Here is a 19,650-nt window from a genome sequence, read left to right as displayed (position 1 = left end):
CTGTCGAGACGCTTTGAGGACATGAATTCCACCCATCACTTTACTGAGCAAAACTCTTTATTGTCGGCCATAAACACGTCACCAAAACATTAGTAAAAAAAATGATATCTAGCAAAACTGGTCATTTTCTGCAGTACGAACCAGACCAAAAGCAACTTTGTTACATCAACAGCAGCCGCTCGCTGGACCTCCACCCAGACAAACAATACAAGTACACAGTTCATGAAAAACAATATTTTTTGTTATTGTCATTGTAAGTGGGCCTAAACACTTATATTAGAAAATCATCTCATGGAAATGACTGCTGTCATTTGATTATAATAATAAGAGAATGTTGTCTGTCTATCTGTGATGGCTCTGCGATGAGGTGGGGACTTGTCCAGGGTGTACCCCGCCTTCCGCCCGAATGCAGCTGAGATAGGCTCCAGCGACCCCGAAAGGGACAAGCGGTAGAAAATGGATGGATGGATGGATGGATGGAGATTTAACTTGTTATTTAGTCAGGTTTGGGACAGGTGTGCTGCTGGTGTAGCCACAGTGTGCACGTCTGATGTTGCTCACATAGGCTCCACTCAATGCTCAGGGAGTTTTTGCGTTTGCTCACACACGTGAAATATTAGAGGGAACATTGGTCGTGTCTCTCAAATATGCAAAGGATGGCAGGAAGCAACATGCAGGTAAGAATGATGCGCTAATTCCAATGACGAGAACAAAAATACAAAAGAAACCGTGTCGCTAAAATGGAGCACCTGAAGCTCGAGGCTTACTTAGCATAGCAGATAGCAATGACACAAACCAAAAAGCAAAACAAGGGAACGCTATCTTTGTGTAGCTTGGCGCTAACTTACCTGTTGTGTATAGCGAACAATGGAACCACAAACATAGGTCTGGTGACACGGTATATAAAGGGAAATGACTAATTAAAAATGAAACGCTAATTAAAAAAACAAATCTGGTGTGGAGCGCTCAGTACTCCCAGCAACAGGAAATGTAAACAAAGGAGGCTTAGGAGTACTGGCAACATACTAAACACAAAACCTCTGAAAATAAGAACAAAACCGGGCAAGACTGGTAGAAACCGGTCACGACAATCTAGATGTGTTTTTCTTTTTTAAAATCTTGTTTTGTGTTAAAATTGTGCTAAAATTGGGGGCTAAGGACCAATTCAATTGATTTCAATTAATTTCAGTAGGGTACGTTGATTTGAGATACAAGTGTTTTGAGTTAAGAGCTCCGTCATTCACCAATTAAGCTTGTAAATTGAGGTACTACTGTACTGTTGAAAAATGCTTTAATATGGGACTTTAAGGGCCAAATTTGCAAAATGTCAAATCAATGATGAAAAAAATTGATCTTAAAACTAGGGATTTTTCTACAAACCCCGTTTCCATATGAGTTGGGAAATTGTGTTAGATGTAAATATAAACAGAATACAATGATTTGCAAATCTTTTTCAACCCATATTCAGTTGAATATGCTACAAAGACAACATATTTGATGTTCAAACTGATAAACTTTTTTTTGTTGTTGCAAATAATCATTAACTTTAGAATTTGATGCCAGCAACACGCGACAAAGAATTTGGGAAAGGTGGCAATAAATACTGATAAAGTTGAGGAATGCTCTTTAAACACTTATTTGGAACATCCCACAGGTGTGCAGGCAAATTGGGAACAGGTGGGTGCCATGATTGGGTATAAAAACAGCTTCCCAAAAAATGCTCAGTCTTTCACAAGAAAGGATGGGGCGAGGTACACCCCTTTGTCCACAACTGCGTGAGCAAATAGTCAAACAGTTTAAGAACAACGTTTCTCAAAGTGCAATTGCAAGAAATTTAGGGATTTCAACATCTACGGTCCATAATATCATCAAAAGGTTCAGAGAATCTGGAGAAATCACTCCACGTAAGCGGCATGGTCGGAAACCAACATTGAATGACCGTGACCTTCGATTCCTCAGATGGCACTGTATCAAAAACCGACATCAATCTGTAAAGGACATCACCACATGGGCTCAGGAACACTTCAGAAAACCACTGTCACTAAATACAGTTCGTCGCTACATCTGTAAGTGCAAGTTAAAGCTCTACTATGCAAAGCAAAAGCCATTTATCAACAACATCCAGAAACGCCGCCGGCTTCTCTGGGCCCGAGATCATCTAAGATGGACTAATGCAAAGTGGAAAATTGTTCTGTGGTCTGACGAGTCCACATTTCAAATTGTTTTTGGAAATATTCAACATCATGTCATCTGGGACAAAGGGGAAGCGAACCATCCAGACTGTTATCGACGCAAAGTTCAAAAGCCAGCATCTGTGATGGTATGGGGGTGCATTAGTGCCCAAGGCATGGGTAACTTAGACATCTGTGAAGGCACCATTAATGCTGAAAGGTACATACAGGTTTTGGAACAACATATGCTGCCATCCAAGCGCTGTCTTTTTCATGGACGCCCCTGCTTATTTCAGCAAGACAATGCCAAGCCACATTCAGCACGTGTTACAACAGCGTGGCTTTGTAAAAAAAAAGAGTGTGGGTACTTTCCTGGACCGCCTGCAGTCCAGACCTGTCTCCCATCGAAAATGTGTGGCGCATTATGAAGCGTAAAATACGACAGCGGAGACCCCGGACTGTTGAACGACTGAAGCTCTACATAAAACAAGAATGGGAAATAATTCCACTTTCAAAGCTTCAACAATTAGTTTCCTCAGTTCCCAATCGTTTATTGAGTGTTGTTAAAAGAAAAGGTGATGTAACACAGTGGTGAACATGCCCTTTCCCAACTACTTTGGCACGTGTTGCAGTCATAAAATTCTAAGTTAATTATTATTTGCAGAAAAAAAAAAAGAAATTATGAGTTTGAACATCAAATATCTTGTCTTTGTAGCATATTCAATTGAATATGGGTTGAAAAGAATTTGCAAATCATTGTATTCCGTTTATATACATTTTCCCAACTCATATGGAAACGGGGTTTGTAGAAATAACATTCAAAATTTTGGCAAGTAGCAAACATAAAAGTGTGACAAATTCCACAACCAAATGCTTCCTTGCTGGAGGTAAAACGACATCCTGCACACAAACCTGGGTTCTGAAACACGATCCAAAGAACAACATTTTCTTTAAGGAGTTGAACGCATCGGCAAGTTATGAGAGTGCAGAAACAAATGAATACGCCCTGAACTTTTTCCATTTAGGCGAGCTGGGCCCCTCAAGAGACAAAATTAGGGGCGGTTTTCCTTGGGGAGAGCTAAAACCAACATCATCTATTACACATGAAGTCCCTTGGCAGGAGCAAGAAGTAATTAGGTGCAGAGTGAGTGAATTGCAAATAGCTATGCTCAAGGTGAGGAATATAAAGGATGCTGATAATTGGATGCAAGAATCCTATATTTAAAAATCGAAAATATTTGAACTCCAAACGAAATGAGCGGCTGTCCAAAACAAATCTGAGTGAGTTCAAGCAGTAAAAACACTGTGATTAAAACGAGTGGTTCAAATGTTTTCATTCACATCCCATGCACTGAAATGAACACAGAGAAGATTTCTTAGCAAAACAAAACAAAGCCGAGTGCATCTAAATTTAGTTTACTTTCTCCCCTCCCTTGCATAAGCAACAATATTAAACAGCAAACGCCTGCTGAGTGTCCCACTGATAACTCCTTCCACAGGCTGTCATTGCAGATTGTCCCACTGCTGGGATCAAACAGCGCGCTGATTGTCGGTGACAACACACAATGAGCCTGTGAATACGTGCAAGATGTCGTTATAATCACTTGTGAAGTGTTTTATTCTCACTCCTTTTTTATTTTTGCAGACAATGTTTTAACAATTTCCATATGTGTTGAATTGCACAGCTTTGATATGGAGCAGGCCTAAATATCCAGAATGCACGACTGTACACCATGCATCAAAAAGTATGCCCTTTCCATAATTATTGTGTATTGTCTCTACTGAGGGAATAGTTTATAGAACTCTTGTACTGTTGTATTATTATTATTATTATTACTATTGTATTATGCTAGATCCACTCTACGTCCACTGCACCGGTCACCCTAGAGGGGGGGGGGGGGGGGGGAGTTGGGCGTCGCCCACATCTGTGGTCCTCTCCAAGGTTTCTCATTGTCATCACACTGGGTTGAGTTGTTCCTTGCCCTGATGTGGGATCTGAACCAAGGATGTCGTTGTGGCTTGTGCAGCCCTTTGAGACACTTGTGATTTAGGGCTATATAAATAAACATTGATTGATGACACTGCAACTGTTGCCGAGTGATGCGCCCTTTGCAAACAATCAGACTCTTTGAGCCGGTTCTTGGAACTTTTCCAAGTGAAGGTTAAGGTCACGTTTATTTCGAACATGTATAAAGTTTCAATACAATACATTACATATTATACACATTTTCTATTGTTTTTTTTTCCTTACAACATATCTGAAAAGGAGTAGGAAGAAGCACAGCTCGTTCAATCCTACCCCCTTTCTACTTCACAGTAGTTACTAACACATATATTCACTTTGTTCTCAATTTGTACACCATTCTTTTCATACATAGCTAAGTCAGTTATGATTCACCCAAATAAATGAAATGAAAGTTATATAATTTTCAATACGTTCAAGACATTTATCATAATTGTTCTTCTTTGAACTTTGGAGAAACAATTGTAGTTTAAACAGTTTCTTAAACTGGATCATACTAGTACTTTGTTTGATCTATTTGCCTATTCCAGTGGTGTCAAACGTAAGGCTCGCGAACAGGTTTTATCCGGACCGCGGAAAGATTTTGCCAAGTACAAAAATGAGCCGAAATTTTTGAATGAAAGAAAGTGCTGTTCTAAATGTGTCCACTAGATGTCGTAATAGCAATTATTTGTATCTTTGTAGATTCCATCCATCCATCCATTTTCTACCGCTTGTTCCATTCGGGGTCGCGGGGGTGCTGGAGCCTATCTCAGCTGCATTCGGGACAAGTCGCCACCTCATCGCAGGGCCAACACAGATAGACAGACAACATTCACACTCACATTCACACACTAGGGTCTATTTATTGTAGATTATGCTACATATTTTTAAAAAACTAAACTACATGATCTTAGTGCACCAGTCGAGGAAAATGAGCAAACTACATAAATAACATCCTGTAATTTGATTTTGATATTATTTTATCCTGATAGATTGAAAATTAACACCAATGAGTTGACTGATGAACATTATCAGATAATTTATTCGGAAAATATAAATAACGACAAATAAAGATAGAATACTATTAACAACTTGTAAGTGTAAAAACAACCCAACAACATTACGATTTGTACATTTTCAGAATATGCTTGTTATATTTTTAAACAATTAAAACAATATGAAGTTGTCTTTATTTTTAAGTTATCGTGCCGTGGTTTTACCAGTCTGGCCTACTTGGGAGTAGATTTTTCTAATCCATTCCGTGATTTAATTCCACATACTGACATGCTAAAGGCTTTAAAGGTGCCATTTGTAATAATTTCATGTCAAGTCATCATTAAATGGCCCTAATATGTCAAAAGACATGAATACATCATGTTCTTTTCGAATACCTTTATAACTGATAACAGTAGTTCAGCCGGGATATTTAGACTTAGACTTCCTTTTATTGTCATTCAATTTGAACTTTACAGTACAGATAAGAACGAAATTTCGTTGCATTAGCTCATGGTAGTGCAGGATAAAAGAGCATCCATCCATCCATCCAATTTCTACCGCTTTTCCCTTTCGGGGTTGCGGGGGGGGGGTGCTGGAGCCTATCTCAGCTGCATTCGGGCGGAAGACAGGGAACACCCTGGACAAGACCCCACCTCATCGCAGGGCCAACACAGATAGACAGACAACATTCACACTCACATTCACACACTAGGGCCAATTTAGTGTTGCCAATCAACCTATCCCCAGGTGCATGTCTTTGGAGGTGGGAGGAAGCTGGAGTACCCGGAGGGAACACACGCAGTCACGGGGAGAACATGCAAACTCCACACAGAACCCAGGACCTTCGTATTGTGAGGCACATGCACTAGGGGTGGGGACGGCGTGGCGCGGAGAGTGGCCGTGCCAGCAACCTGAGGGTTCCTGGTTCGATCCTCACCTACTACCAACCTCGCCACGTCCGTTTTGTCCTTGAGAAAGACACTTCACCCTTGCTCCTTATGGGTCATGGTTTGGGCCTTGCATGGCAGCTCCCGCCATCAGTGTGTGAAAGTGTGTGTGAATGGGTAAATGTAGAAATAGTGTCAAAGCGCTTTGAGTACCTTGATGGTAGAAAAGTATAACCCATAACCCATAACCAACCCCTGTTCCACCGTGCTGCCCCAGCCGGGATATGCTCATTTCAAAATTAATATGAATATTTTTGGTAATAAACCAATTTCAGCAACAACAATATCTGAAGAGGCATTTGGAAGCTGAGCCAAAAGAACCAGCTCCCATGTGGGGACATAAATAGTGCGTTTACCTTGGAGGGCAGCGTTGTACAGAGTTGTTAAAAAAAAAAAAAGAAGGCTGCCAGGCTTCACTACACATTTAAAAAAAGACACGGTAGCTTTAAGATTGATCCTATTGTTCTTCTTCAACAAACAGCAGCCCAAAATGTGACTGTACTGTTAACACATGGCTTTTAATATGTGTGGAGACATGATGGATGTGCTACTTACCAGTAGCTAAATAGATGATGTGAAAGAGCATGTCTTTGCCCTGCACCACGTCCACGGCCACATGGCTGAAGCGGACGCTGTCCTCCATGAAGTAGGGCACAGGAACAACGGGCTGGACCACCTCGTGCATCAGTAAAAACTTCTGGGCGTCTTGCAGGTTTCTCTCGGTCAAGTTGACGTAGGAGCCTGAGTCGACGGTGCCGCACTGTGGAGACAAATTGTGAGCGATGATGCAAGTTTGCTGTACGTTGATTTGATGATAGGAAACAATCTAGTCAAGACCACTTTCTACCCGTGAAAGTGACGTTTTCTTTAATATTGTACTAGAAAAATATGCATTATTCCATTTTCACCATTTCTTTATTTTTTTCTTTCACGCTTGCATTCATATGTTGTTATGACAATGCTACAATTTAAATACAGAAGTGAACAAATCATCAGTAATTGCTGAGATATGGAAAAGGCTAGGCTAGGTAATGGATACTTTTTAGAGGGTAGAAGTTGCTAAATGACGCCAGCGTGTATTTGCATAATTGGCCATGATGCATGTGCAAAAGGTCGCTGTAGAAGAGAGGAATAACATTGTGGAAGAAACAAAGTGAGTAAAAAAACATGAAAAGCTACAAATCTTCTTCTTTCACTTCTTGCTGTCATTTTTTAAAATCAAAAACAAGATGCAACCACCTGTGAGTGCATTTAGATAGGGAATGGCCCACAGGAGATCCAATAGTCCCCCATAATACAGGAGAAAGTCGATAGATTTGTCCTTTAAAAAAAAAAGAGTATACAGAGGTGTCTGAACACTCTCTAAATATAGCAATAAAGTCTATAAGTTGGCAACAGTGAGCCTTCCTGCTACATTGTCTTACTCTCTGGCAGACCTGGGTTATCGTCTATAAAGCTCACAAAACGCACTAAATAGGGCTGAAAAGTTACATATAATGTTTTCGTTCAGTCTAAGAGATGAGACCACAGGTGCGTATGAGTTGTGTTAAAAGGCCAGTTTAATGCTGATAACACTGTCACTTATTTCATAGTTGCGGACCTAAAAAAATATGTTTTACAAGTTATTTTAGGCTCGTTATTTAATGAGTTTAAGCACATTTGGAATGCCCGGTTTTAGCTGTAAATGTGGCAAGCATCAGCCTGCTACAGAAGACTGGAGGCAATTTTAAAATGCGTAGTAATGCTGAGCGCACTTCCAGGAGCGCACCAGGCGCGTGTCAGTCTGGCGGCAGCAAGCAGTTGCAATCAATCGCCAGCAATCAGTGCACCCGTGGCTGATCAGGGGACCTGCCTTCATAAGCACGCACAACCTGCTATCCCGCGCCAGAACGTGTCTACCTGTCCTGTACAGTAAGCCAAACCTGTCTAGCTCCATGCATACTCTCTCAAGTTGTTTTTTGGAAACTGTGGACGTCGTGTCCTCCAGACCAAAGAGGAAAAGAACCATCCAACCATCCTTTATCCCGAATCATGATATTTTTTTGCAGAATTGGAAGGAATGATCAAATATGTCTACTAGTTACATTGTTGCAATATAACTAAAAAGGGGTAAGCCCGCATACTTTTCTAAATGATGGCAATATGAGAAAAGTATGGACCTCTCCAAAAAAATATTTTAGACTCAATCCAAATGTTTGATCCCTAAAATCAGGAGCACCCTTGAGGCGAGAAAGACTGAGTCAGTACCTGCGGAACGAGGTAAAAAGAAGTGCAGACGCGGCGCTCAAAAATGAGAGAAAAGAAGGTAGGCTGCCAGTATTCTTCTATTTTGCGTCCTCATCTACTGATGATTTGATGCCTGAGAAAATGCTGAAAGAGCATGAGGAAACTCAGGCTATGATGTCTATGGAAGAGGAGATGAAAGAAGAGGAGAGTCTAGAAATGGCGACCTCACATTTTGTTTTGCTAATGTTAGCCATCAGTTTTAAAGTACCGGTAGAGTGGAAAAACAAGTTGACAATATATGCTTAATTGTGTTTCATTGTATCCATAAAACCATATCCAATCTAAACGGGATTATGTGAGCGTCCTGTCGGTCGGCATCCCAGCAAGAGTGGAAATATGACAGAAAGTGTGTTTTATTATGGTTTATTATGGTTAGTTTGTATGCTTAGCACCTAGCAATGCTGCCGTAGTGTTTCAATAAAGCTGCATCTGTTTAGCACTCGGCTTCTAAAACTTATTGCTCATTTTCTTCTTTTTTGTGCTCCAAAATATAAGGTTCTGGATCATAATTTTTTCCCAAAGTAATCGTTGTTGGCTTTCACAAAGTCTGCTTGCTTATTGTCGTTGATGGGAAAGGGACCTGTGGGTCTACATCACGGATCACGTGACTAGCTTCCTCATTATCTCTCACAATGGCTTGGGAATCTCTGTGAGATTGATACTATTTTGATCATATCTATTTATTTGCAAACTCTGGAAGTCTTTAGGTTTCATAAATCAGATATATATGATAATAGCTTCAATATAGAGGCAACCTGTTTTTCCACTCTACTGGGACTTTGACGTAATCATGGACCAGGACAACAAAACAAACAATTAAGTGATCAAAATAATAGTTTTATATGCCTTTATCTCCAATGTCCATGCAGGGAAATGGGCTCTATTTCTGTAAATGATGTCACACCAAAAGGGTCGGCAAATCGGGTCTGGTGATGAGAAAGCGGGGCGTTCCAAGTACAGTTGATTACTCAATAATAACACTAATGTGGGAAACGACTACCAGATTAATTTTCCGGAGCAATAAATACATATAGAGAAATCAGTAGTTAAATTTCGGTCACCTGGACGCGAGAGAGTTACATTGTCATCGACGGCACAAAGTTGTAATGACACGCTACATTAACAGACAGTACCGTTATATTGTGTTTGGGTAAGGTTAGGTTACTTTCTTAGTACCTGAAGGGGAACTTGTTTTACACCCAGAACGCTCAAGACATCCATTAAACACACAAGAAAAAGTAAAATCTTAAACATGCAATACAGAGACCTACCACATAAAAAGCATTACAAACATTTGGTAAGATTAGAAATTGTAAACATATGTGTGTTGTCCCGATACCAATATTTTCGTACCGGTACCAATATGATTTTGATACTTTTCGGTACTTTTCAAAATAAAACAAAAAATTGCATTATTGGCTTTATTTTAACAAAAAATCTTACGGTACTATAAATATATGTTTCTTATTGCAAGTCTGTCCTTGAATAAAATAGTTAACATACAAGAAAACTTGTCTTTTATTAGTAAGTAAGCAAACAAAGGCTCCGAATTTAGCTGCTGATATATGCAGTAACATATTGTGTTATTTATCATTCTATTATTTTGTCAAAAATTAATAAGGACAAGTGGTAGAAAATGAATTATTAATCTACTTGTTCATTTACTGTTAATATCTGCTTACTTTCTCCTTTAACATGTTATATCTACACTTCTTTTGTTTGATACTTTACATTAGTTTTGGATGATACCACACATTTGGGTATCAGTACAGTGTTGATCTCCTGAAGACATGATTTTATTTCCGAATTCCTTGAGAGAAAAAAATGCCTGGTTAGGCTTTGTGTATGTCATGTGTGTCATGTGGGGGGGTGGGGGTGGGGGGGGGGGGGGTGTCACCCACATCTGCGGTCCTCTCCAAGGTGTCTCATTGTCATCCCACTGGGTTGAGTTTTTCCTTGCCCTGATGTGGGATCTGAACCAAGGATGTCGTTGTGGCTTGTGCAGCCCTTTGAGACACTTGTGATTTAGGGCTATACAGTATAAATAAACATTGATTGATTACTTTTTGGTGTAAGTAACTGAGTTAGTAACTGAGTTACTTTTGAAATAAAGTAACTGTAACTGTAACTAGTTACTGGTTTTCAGTAATCAACCCAACACTGTAAGAAACTTACTTTATTTGTCGCCATGGAGGCTAGGATTAGTGATTCAGAAGTAGCTAAAACACTGCCGACTGGGGCTGGACTTTAGCCGCTAGCTAGCTAGCCATGTCTTAAAGCACCTCTTTCGGTGGTCATGGGGGGTGGGGGGCTTTTCAGGGGCGGTATAGTACAGAATATGATTCATTAGTGACGCCGTACTATACTAATACCGGTATACCGTACAACCCTAATTGAAAGGAATAAATATTTATTGACAATCAGATATATAGAACCAGAATATAATAACAAATAAAATATTAAATTACACAAAAACAAATATGGGCCAAAAAAGGACTACACCTTGTTTACTTCTGTTTATGAGCGAGAGTGAACAGGTAGCGCCAAATCTATATGTGGCAGTCTTTAATGTATGGAAAACACTGCATATAATTTAAGTTTTATTTAAATATTATCATTGTGGTTGTAGTTTTAACGCTCTTGTAAAAAGCTCTTGAAGGCTCACCAAGTACCATACCATGCAGGTAATAGTTAACCGGGCCTGGACCTTGGGTGGTCATTAGTTCCAAGTGACGAGCTCCAGTAACAACAGCACGGCCACTTTATACGGATCAATCCCCATGCCCTCCCTGGACTGACAGATGAGAGTCAGGGAGGTTTTTCCATGGATGGGCAATGGATCAGCGCCCTCACCACTTCAGCAGACGGGAAATGAGAGTGGTGAAGGCCAGCAGAATGCCAGACTTTATGTGCTCGTGCCGTGTTGCTGCCTGCAAATGTGACGCAAACTCTGTGTTGGAGCATATATCACATGAGAGCACATTTATCCCTCGGTGACATTGGCCTTGTACACACAAGCTTTGTATGATTATATATCTGCCATCCAGTGAAGACGCAGATGTGACATCCTTTGATCACACGCACAGCGATGATGAATGTGTGATTTTAGCAGTTTAGGTGAAGGACAGAAACATCATTTGGCTGAATGTGGGACCAGTTCACCTTCTGTCCTCTGCCAGGACGAGTAATGGCAGTGTAAAAGCACGTTTTGGAAAATGGGGCGACAGTAGTTCAGTCTTTAAGGGCTTGGCTTTTGGAAGGAGAGGGTTAAGCGGTCCTATCTAAACGGGACCCGTACGAGTGATACACTGCTATGAAAACATCTATGTGTCTTGCAGGTGTTTTACAGAAGAATAAATATGGTGGGAGTTTAATATTTCCCACTGCATTGCATTCTGGGCTGGGGTGAAAGGGGAACTGCACTTTTTCTGGAATTTTGCCTATCGTTCACAATCATTATGAAAGACATGACGATGGATGTTATTTATTTTTTGCATTCTAAATATTAAATAAATGCGATCAAAAGTCTGCTTACAATGGAGCCTATAAAGCCCTTAAAAAACACCTCAATTAAGGTTTTATATACATGATGTAAGTATATATAAAATGTACTAACGGGCACATTTATAATAACATTTAAGATTTACATATTTGCTCATTTTAAGCATACGTAGCGCATTCATTTCAAAAACGCATCACAACGTTTGCTTTTTTTCTTCTTCGTTACTGATTATTACTCACTGCAGACTTCATAAGAGCCAACAAACACAATAAAACATTTCTTACTGCACAAGGTCTGCTGTCCTTAGAATGTCGACTGCTAGGATGTTCATATATTCCCATTTAGATGAAGAATGACCATAATCCTCGCAAAGAAAATAGGGTGGGGGAGGCATCTTTTCGTGTCGTTCTCGCTAAATGGCTGTCAAAGTGGACCATGTGTGAATACCTCCTCAGACTTCTTCTGTCCAGGTGAGATGCATGATTTATGATCTACAATAAACTTCCAGCGAGCAAAAAAGCGAGGAAACAGAAGACCATTCGATGACGTAAACATAGGCACACAGGGTAGTGATCACGGCGCCGCTAAAAATAGTCTGCGTTTATAATAACAATATCACTAATACTTGGTTAATATTCAAGTCACGAAATGTAAATGGAGTATTTTTGGCGTTTTTTGGGGGACGAAATAGAGGATTGGCTCTGCAGTAAGCGGACTTTTATTTACTTTTATTTACAATGCATAAAAAAAAATCTATCCATCGTCATGTCTTTCATAATGATTGTGAACGATAGGCAAAATACCCCAAAAAGTGGAGTTCCCCTTTAAAGATTTGAAACAAAAGTTCACTTGCACATGTCCTGTCCTTAAAAGGAAAACAATGTTGTAGTTTTTGCTTGACTAATTTAAACTACAAAAAATTGTCATAAAAATACCCTTACCTTTCATATATATATATATATATATATATATATATATATATATATATATATATATATACAAAGCATTACAACAAACAATCTACCCTGGCCCAAATATAAGACACCCCAAATATAAGATGATCCCTTTTTTTCCAGAATGAGAAATATTTTATGAAGGCAACATCAGAGACTAATCATGTTTTCATTATTGCATTAAACCCTCGTTTGTCGAGGTTAATTGGCTTTGGGGATGATCGTCGTAAATGTATTTCTGCAAAGGTGAAATGGTATAAATGTCTAATATTTTTATAGCGAGAGCATAACAAACCTTCTAAATATGTTTTTTTTTTAACATTATAAGAGCCCTCCAGACATGAAATAACACCTACATTGTCACTTTTACACTCGTAAAGGCAGGACTGGATGCTGCCCGAGGCTGAGCCAATCAATGGCCACGTTACCTAAGAGTCACTTAGTTAAATATTCACTTTTTTAGCGCGCTTGTGTCACGGCTGAGTCTCCCCGAGATACTGGTGTGCGTGTGAGTGACAAAAAGAAAAGCTCCGACATCATTGAGGAGAAGTTGTTTGGCTTCTTCATTGTTTTTAAAAGCAAATTTTGTCACACCGCGGTGAGGGATGTCTTGTCTTGGTTTCTTCTGTCTTGTGAATTGCATGTTTTAGTTTGAAAAGTAACTCCTCTCATTTCAGATCACTTGCCCTTCCTTTTGTGTCATCAGTCTGACGTCATCCCTGACCCCTGATTGTTTCCACCTGTTCCCCATTAACCTCATGTGTCTTATAAGCCCACGCCTCCCTTTGTTCTGTGCCAGATTGTCTCGTTCATTCGTGCCTCTCTAGATTCCTGTCCATGCCTTGCCTCGTCTCGTGTTTGAATACCTTGATCCTGAATTCCTTCGTTGATATTTTGAGTTTTCTTTTTCTCCTCCTCAGCAGAGTGATTTTGTGTTATTTAGTTTTACAGCCGAAGTGGTGAGTTTTCAGTTTTTCTTAGTTTTTTCTTTTCCTCAATTTTTGGAGTGACATTTTTTGTAAACCTTTATTAGATTAGAGAGAGTGTAGAAGTTTCATAGCCATTGTTTCTTCCTCCTGTTGGAGCGTTTTGTGTTTATAATAAGTTTCATAGAATATACGGCGCCAAGTATAGTTCGTCAATGTTTTTGTGTTTTCCTCCTTTGTTCCTTTTTTTTGGATCCTTTTTCGCTGACTAGTTTAGTTATAGCCCATATTGAATTGCCCTGACTCTGGAGGTGAAAGGAACCTTTCAAAATATAAGCCTACCAAATTATTCCCTACTCTGCATCTGAGTCCTATCTTTTGACCAAGACTGACAAATTTTCTTTCATACTTTTTTCACAGGGGGAAATAATTGCATAATTAATTTCAAACTAAAGAAAAAAAATATTATATATTACACAAAAATAAAAATGTGTAAATACACATTTCTTAAAAAAACATGCATGTAATACAATTATTAAAACACATAAATTGTATAGATGAAATGTGTCAAAATAATTTAAAATATACATTCTTTTGAGAACTACTATTTAGGCAAAAATATGAAGTTGTCATGATGCCAAAAGAATTGTATGATTTTCGAATATATGGTGCAAATCATGTTTTTTTTTTTTTTAAATACATGTTACGTGTCCTTATAATATGAAAACTCGCCAGACAGAAATTAGTGCCAAATGCAAAAGGACTCATAACCAGAGGGATTTTAATGTGCGTACTTAAAACAGACTGGGGGATTTTTCCCCCCTACAGAGACACGTTATCAGTCTGCGAGTGCTAACTGACTTCATCATCTCTCTTTGACAGCTTGGTAGTTTTATTTTTAAGGATGCAGGTGCCCTGCAGGTATATGTATAGATAGCTACATGTATAAAAAGGATAGGGAAATAAATCCTGTGCAAATAACTGGAATCTTGCAACAAGCTTGATGGAGATGCTGCTGAAACGTAGATAAAGTGTGCGTGGGCCCAGTGGTGAGGATTGGATTGTGGGAAAATCGAAGAAGAAATGGGGATGGGAACTTTTAAAAGCACCTCTCTAGGGTGTACCAACAGTCTGCTAAGGACGGGAAATACGTGTTGAGGCTTCACCGCACAGAGAACATTGAGTTAGTGTATTTACATGACGTGGAAATAGAATTTCACTGAGTGACTTTTCATGTTCCTGAGTGTATGCATATTCTGTACGACATCATGAGCACATATGCTTGCAGAGGGTGCAGCTGACAGTGCCATGTGTGCACCGGATGAGGTGTGTGTGTGTGTGTGTGTGTGTGTGTGTGTGTGTGTGTGTGTGTGATCAGGCCGCGCAGGTATTACGATCCCTCATAGGGAGTGAGTAGTGAGGATTAGCTATCTTTAAAAGTCCATCCGGAAGAAGCACTCTTGCTAATAAAATATACCCCGCTCCCTTCTTTATGCCATCAGTCCAAGTCAGGCCCAGAGGATAAACTGCCTCGGTGTTGCTTGTGCAGAACAAGGACAGCTTAATTACAAGTCCAGAAGACATTTTCAATGACAGATGGTGGGAAATGTAAAGAGCACCACTGCACCTCAGGTTATATGTAGAGCAACTTTATGAACAGACGGAAGAAGTTGAATTAAATGTCATGTAAAAACAAGTTTGTTTGGCACCAACATGACAAATGTGTGCAGCAGGAAATGCATACAGATAAAGATTATAATTTTTGGGCCCATATACGCATCTAAAGGTTATTGAATTCATACAGTGTATATAAGTAGAATGATCATTATTTTTGGAAAATTGTAGCGCATATTTTCTGACAAAATTTGGATCATTTCTTGATAAAAACTATCATGAATTGTTTTCATGTCAACATATACTATATACCAGGGGTCCCCAAACTACGGCCCGCGGGCCGGATCCGGCCCCCCAGCATCCAAAATGCAGCCCACAGGAAGTTTTTTTTGAATTTTTTAAAATTTTTTTAATCTTTCCTTTCTAATCCATTTTTTTACCGCTTGTTACTCTTGGTGTCTCCTAGCCGCTCAGGCAAATCATATTGTCTAAAAATTAATTTTCCCATCGATAACGTGACAATGTTAAATGTTGATGAACATCAATGTTAATTGATGATAAATGAATAAATGAATGAATATATATATATATATATATATATATATATATATATATATATATATATATATATATATATATATATATATATATATATATATAGAGAGTTTCAATTCCCACCTCCGGAAGAACTTTGAACATGTCACGTGGGAGGTACTGGACATCGAGTCTGAGTGGACCATGTTCCGCACCTCTATTGTCGAGGCGGCTGATTGGAGCTGTGGCCGCAAGGTAGTTGGTGCCTGTCGTGGCGGTAATCCTAGAACCCGTTGGTGGACACCGGCGGTGAGGGATGCCGCCAAGCTGAAGAAAGAGTCCTATCAGGTTCTTTTGGCTCATAGTACTCCGGAGGCAGCGGACAGATACCAACAGGCCAAGCGGTATGCGGCTTCAGCGGTCGCGGAGGCAAAAACTCGGACATAGGAGGAGTTCGGAAAAGCCATTGAAAACGACTTCCGGACGGCTTCGAAGCGATTTTGGACCACCAACCGCCTCAGGAAGGGGAAGCAGTGCCATGTCAACACCGTGTATGGTGAGGATGGCGTTCTGCTGACCTCAACTGCGGATGTTGTGGATCTGTGGAGGGAATACTTCGAAGACCTCCTCAATCCCACCAAAACATCTTCCGATGAGGAAGCAGTGCCTGGGGTATCTGTGGCGGGCTCTCCTATTTCTGGGGCTGAGGTTGTTTAGGTAGTTAAAAAGCTCCTCGGTGGCAAGGCCCCGGGGGTGGATGAGATCCGCCCGGAGTTACTTAAAGCTCTGGATGCTGTGGGGCTGTCTTGGTTGACAAGACTCTGCAGCATCGCGTTGACATCGGGGGCGGTACCTCTGGAGTGGCAGACCGGGGTGGTGGTTCCTCTCTTTAAGAAGGGGAACCGGAGGGTGTGTTCCAACTATCGTGGGATCACACTCCTCAGCCTTCCCGGTAAGGTCTATTCAGGTGTACTGGAGAGGAGGCTACGCCGGATAGTTGGACTCAGGAGGAACAGTGTGGTTTTCGTCCTGGTCGTGGAACTGTGAACCAGCTCTATACTCTCGGCAGGGTCCTTGAGGGTGCATAGGAGTTTGCCCAACCAGTCTACATGTGTTTTGTGGACTTGGAGAAGGTATTCGACCGTGTCCCTCGGGAAGTCCTGTGGGGAGTGCTCAGAGAGTATGGGGTATCGGACTGTCTGATTGTGGCGGTCCGCTCCCTGTATGATCAGTGTCAGAGCTTGGTCCGCATTGCTGGCAGTAAGTCGGACACGTTTCCAGTGAGGGTTGGACTCCGCAAAGGCTGCTCTTTGTCACCGATTCTGTTCATAACTTTTATGGACAGAATTTCTAGGCGCAGTCAGGGCGTTGAGGGGATCCGGTTTGGTGGCTGCAGGATTAGGTCTCTGCTTTTTGCAGATGATGTAGTCCTGATTGCTTCATCTGGCCAGGATTTTCAGCTCTCACTCGATCGGTTCGCAGCCGAGTGTGAAGCGACTGGGATGAGAGTCAACACCTCCAAGTCCGAGTCCATGGTTCTCGCCCGGAAAAGGGTGGAGTGTCATCTCCGGGTTGGGGAAGAGACCCTTCCCCAAGTGGAGGAGTTCAAGTACCTCAGTCTTGTTCACGAGTGGGGGTAGAGTGGATCGTAAGATCGACAGGCGGATCGGTGCGGCGTCTTCAGTAATGCGGACGCTGTATCGATCCGTTGTGGCAAAGAAGGAGCTGAGCTGGAAGGCAAAGCTCTCAATTTACCGGTCAATCTCCGTTCCCATCCTCACCTATGGTCATGAGCTTTGGGTTATGACCAAAAGGACAAGATCACGGGTACAAGCGGCCAAAATGAGTTTCCTCTGCCGGGTGGCGGGGCTCTCCCTTAGAGATAGGGTGAGAAGCTCTGCCATCCGGGAGGAGCTCAAAGTAAAGCCGCTGCTCCTCCACATCGAGAGGAGCCAGATGAGGTGGTTCGGGCATCTGGTCAGGATGCCACCCGAACGCCTCCCTCGGGAGGTGTTTAGGGCACGTCCAACCGGTAGGAGGCCACGGGGAAGACCCAGGACACGTTGGGAAGACTATGTCTCCCGGCTGGCCTGGGAACGCCTCGGGATCCCCCGGGAAGAGCTGGACGAAGTGGCTGGGGAGAGGGAAGTCTGGGCTTCCCTGCGTAGGGTGCTATCCCCACGACCTGACCTCGGATAAGTGGAAGAAGATGGATGGGTCACCAAAATGATTCCCTTGCGTGGCCACCGCTGCTGCTCACTGCTCCTCTCTCCCAGGGGGTGAACATGGGGATGGGTCAAATGCACAGGGTAATTTCACCCCACCTAGTGTGTGTGTGACTATCATTGGGACTTTAACTTGTGCATTTGTAAGTTGCAACGAACACAGCACCCAGTTTCCTAAACTGGTAAAAGCAATCGCCACAGAGGGTGACCCAACAGGTCTACGCAGAGAGGGCAAGACTGCTGTCCAACCAACATCTAGTACTCTGTAGCACATTGCTACCTCGGATAAGCGGAAGAAGATGGATGGATGGATGGATGATTTGCCTGAGTGGCTAGGAGACATTGAGAGTACGGTAACAAGCGGTAGAAAATGGATTAGAAAGGACAGATTTTTTTTAAATAATTTAAAACAATTTTTTAAAAAACGTTTTTTTTTCCCGCAGGCCGGATTTTGGACGCTGGCGGGCCGGATCCGTAGCCGTAGTTTGGGAACCCCTGGCCTAAAGTACACTTAGTCATGTTACCTACATTATTTCTTAAATGTTTTTTGTTTCACTGTCATTTGCTTAGTGTCAAATTAGTGTCATGCTTTTAGCATAAATTCCATGCTGCTATATTTCATGATTTTGCTAAAACTCACTCCTGTTAATTTCTCTACTCTTACTCCAATAGATCATCTTTATCATAGAACCTTGAACAGAATAAAAGTTGCCTGAGATGGGCCAGTAGTTCAATATGTGTATTATCCATCCATCCATCCATTTTCTACCGCTTATTCCCTTTGGGGTCGCGGGGGGCGCTGGAGCCTATCTCAGCTACAATCGGGCGGAAGGCGGGGTACACCCTGGACAAGTCGCCACCTCATCGCAGGGCCAACACAGATAGACGGACAAGATTCACATTCACATACCTGCCAACTTTTGAAATCAGAAAAACCTAGTAGCCAGAGTCTGGTGGGGGGTTCAGGGGGGCTTCTTCGCCCCCCGACGCAAAATGATTATTAGCATTCAGACAGGTTAAAATGTTGCTAAAACCATCACCTTTCTATCAGTCACAGTGACTTTTCAAAACAAAAATATTACAGCAAAAATCATATGGGTTGATTGACATGTTTATTCTGTAAGCTAACTTCAATAGTTTGAAATTATTTTGACAGTTAATGCCAGTTATCCTGTCAACCTTTCACAAGACTTCAATTTGTTAATTGAAAGTATAAACAGTATAAACACTTTTTACAGTAAACAAATGGTAAAACAGTACTAAACAATTCCATTAAAAAAAAAATTGGTGTCATTATTAACTTTCTGTCCAAGCTTGTATAATCTACTGCCTTGTTCAATTGTAAAAAATATTCTGTGCCTAAAATTCACATTTCTATCACAATTATCATACTGTAAACATGGTAAGCTAACTTCATTAAAATTAATAGTCCTGTCAATAGCATGGAATTACAATTCAAATGTAGTTTTTTTGTAAGCCTTTCAAAAGAAT

General features: G+C 41.1%; 1 protein-coding gene across 4 annotated transcripts in view; it reads right to left on the bottom strand.

Annotated features, from left to right (window-relative positions):
- Window positions 1–19,650, bottom strand: part of sema5a (sema domain, seven thrombospondin repeats (type 1 and type 1-like), transmembrane domain (TM) and short cytoplasmic domain, (semaphorin) 5A) — a 393,767-nt gene that overhangs the window by 127,362 nt on the left and 246,755 nt on the right. For all 4 annotated transcript variants that reach the window (XR_012050550.1, XR_012050549.1, XM_061965607.2 and 1 more), the window contains exon 10: window positions 6,675–6,879. Coding sequence is in view for 2 of the 4 variants with exons in the window: in XM_061965607.2 (XP_061821591.1) it covers window positions 6,675–6,879 (205 nt within the window). In the remaining 2 variants the exon portion in view is untranslated. The remainder of the gene's footprint in view (window positions 1–6,674; window positions 6,880–19,650) is intronic.

Source organism: Nerophis lumbriciformis, linkage group LG07, assembly GCF_033978685.3.
Source record: "Nerophis lumbriciformis linkage group LG07, RoL_Nlum_v2.1, whole genome shotgun sequence".
NCBI classification, from domain to species: domain Eukaryota; kingdom Metazoa; phylum Chordata; class Actinopteri; order Syngnathiformes; family Syngnathidae; genus Nerophis; species Nerophis lumbriciformis.
Note: the sequence above shows the minus strand (reverse complement) of the source record. Positions and strands in the feature narration are given on the sequence as shown.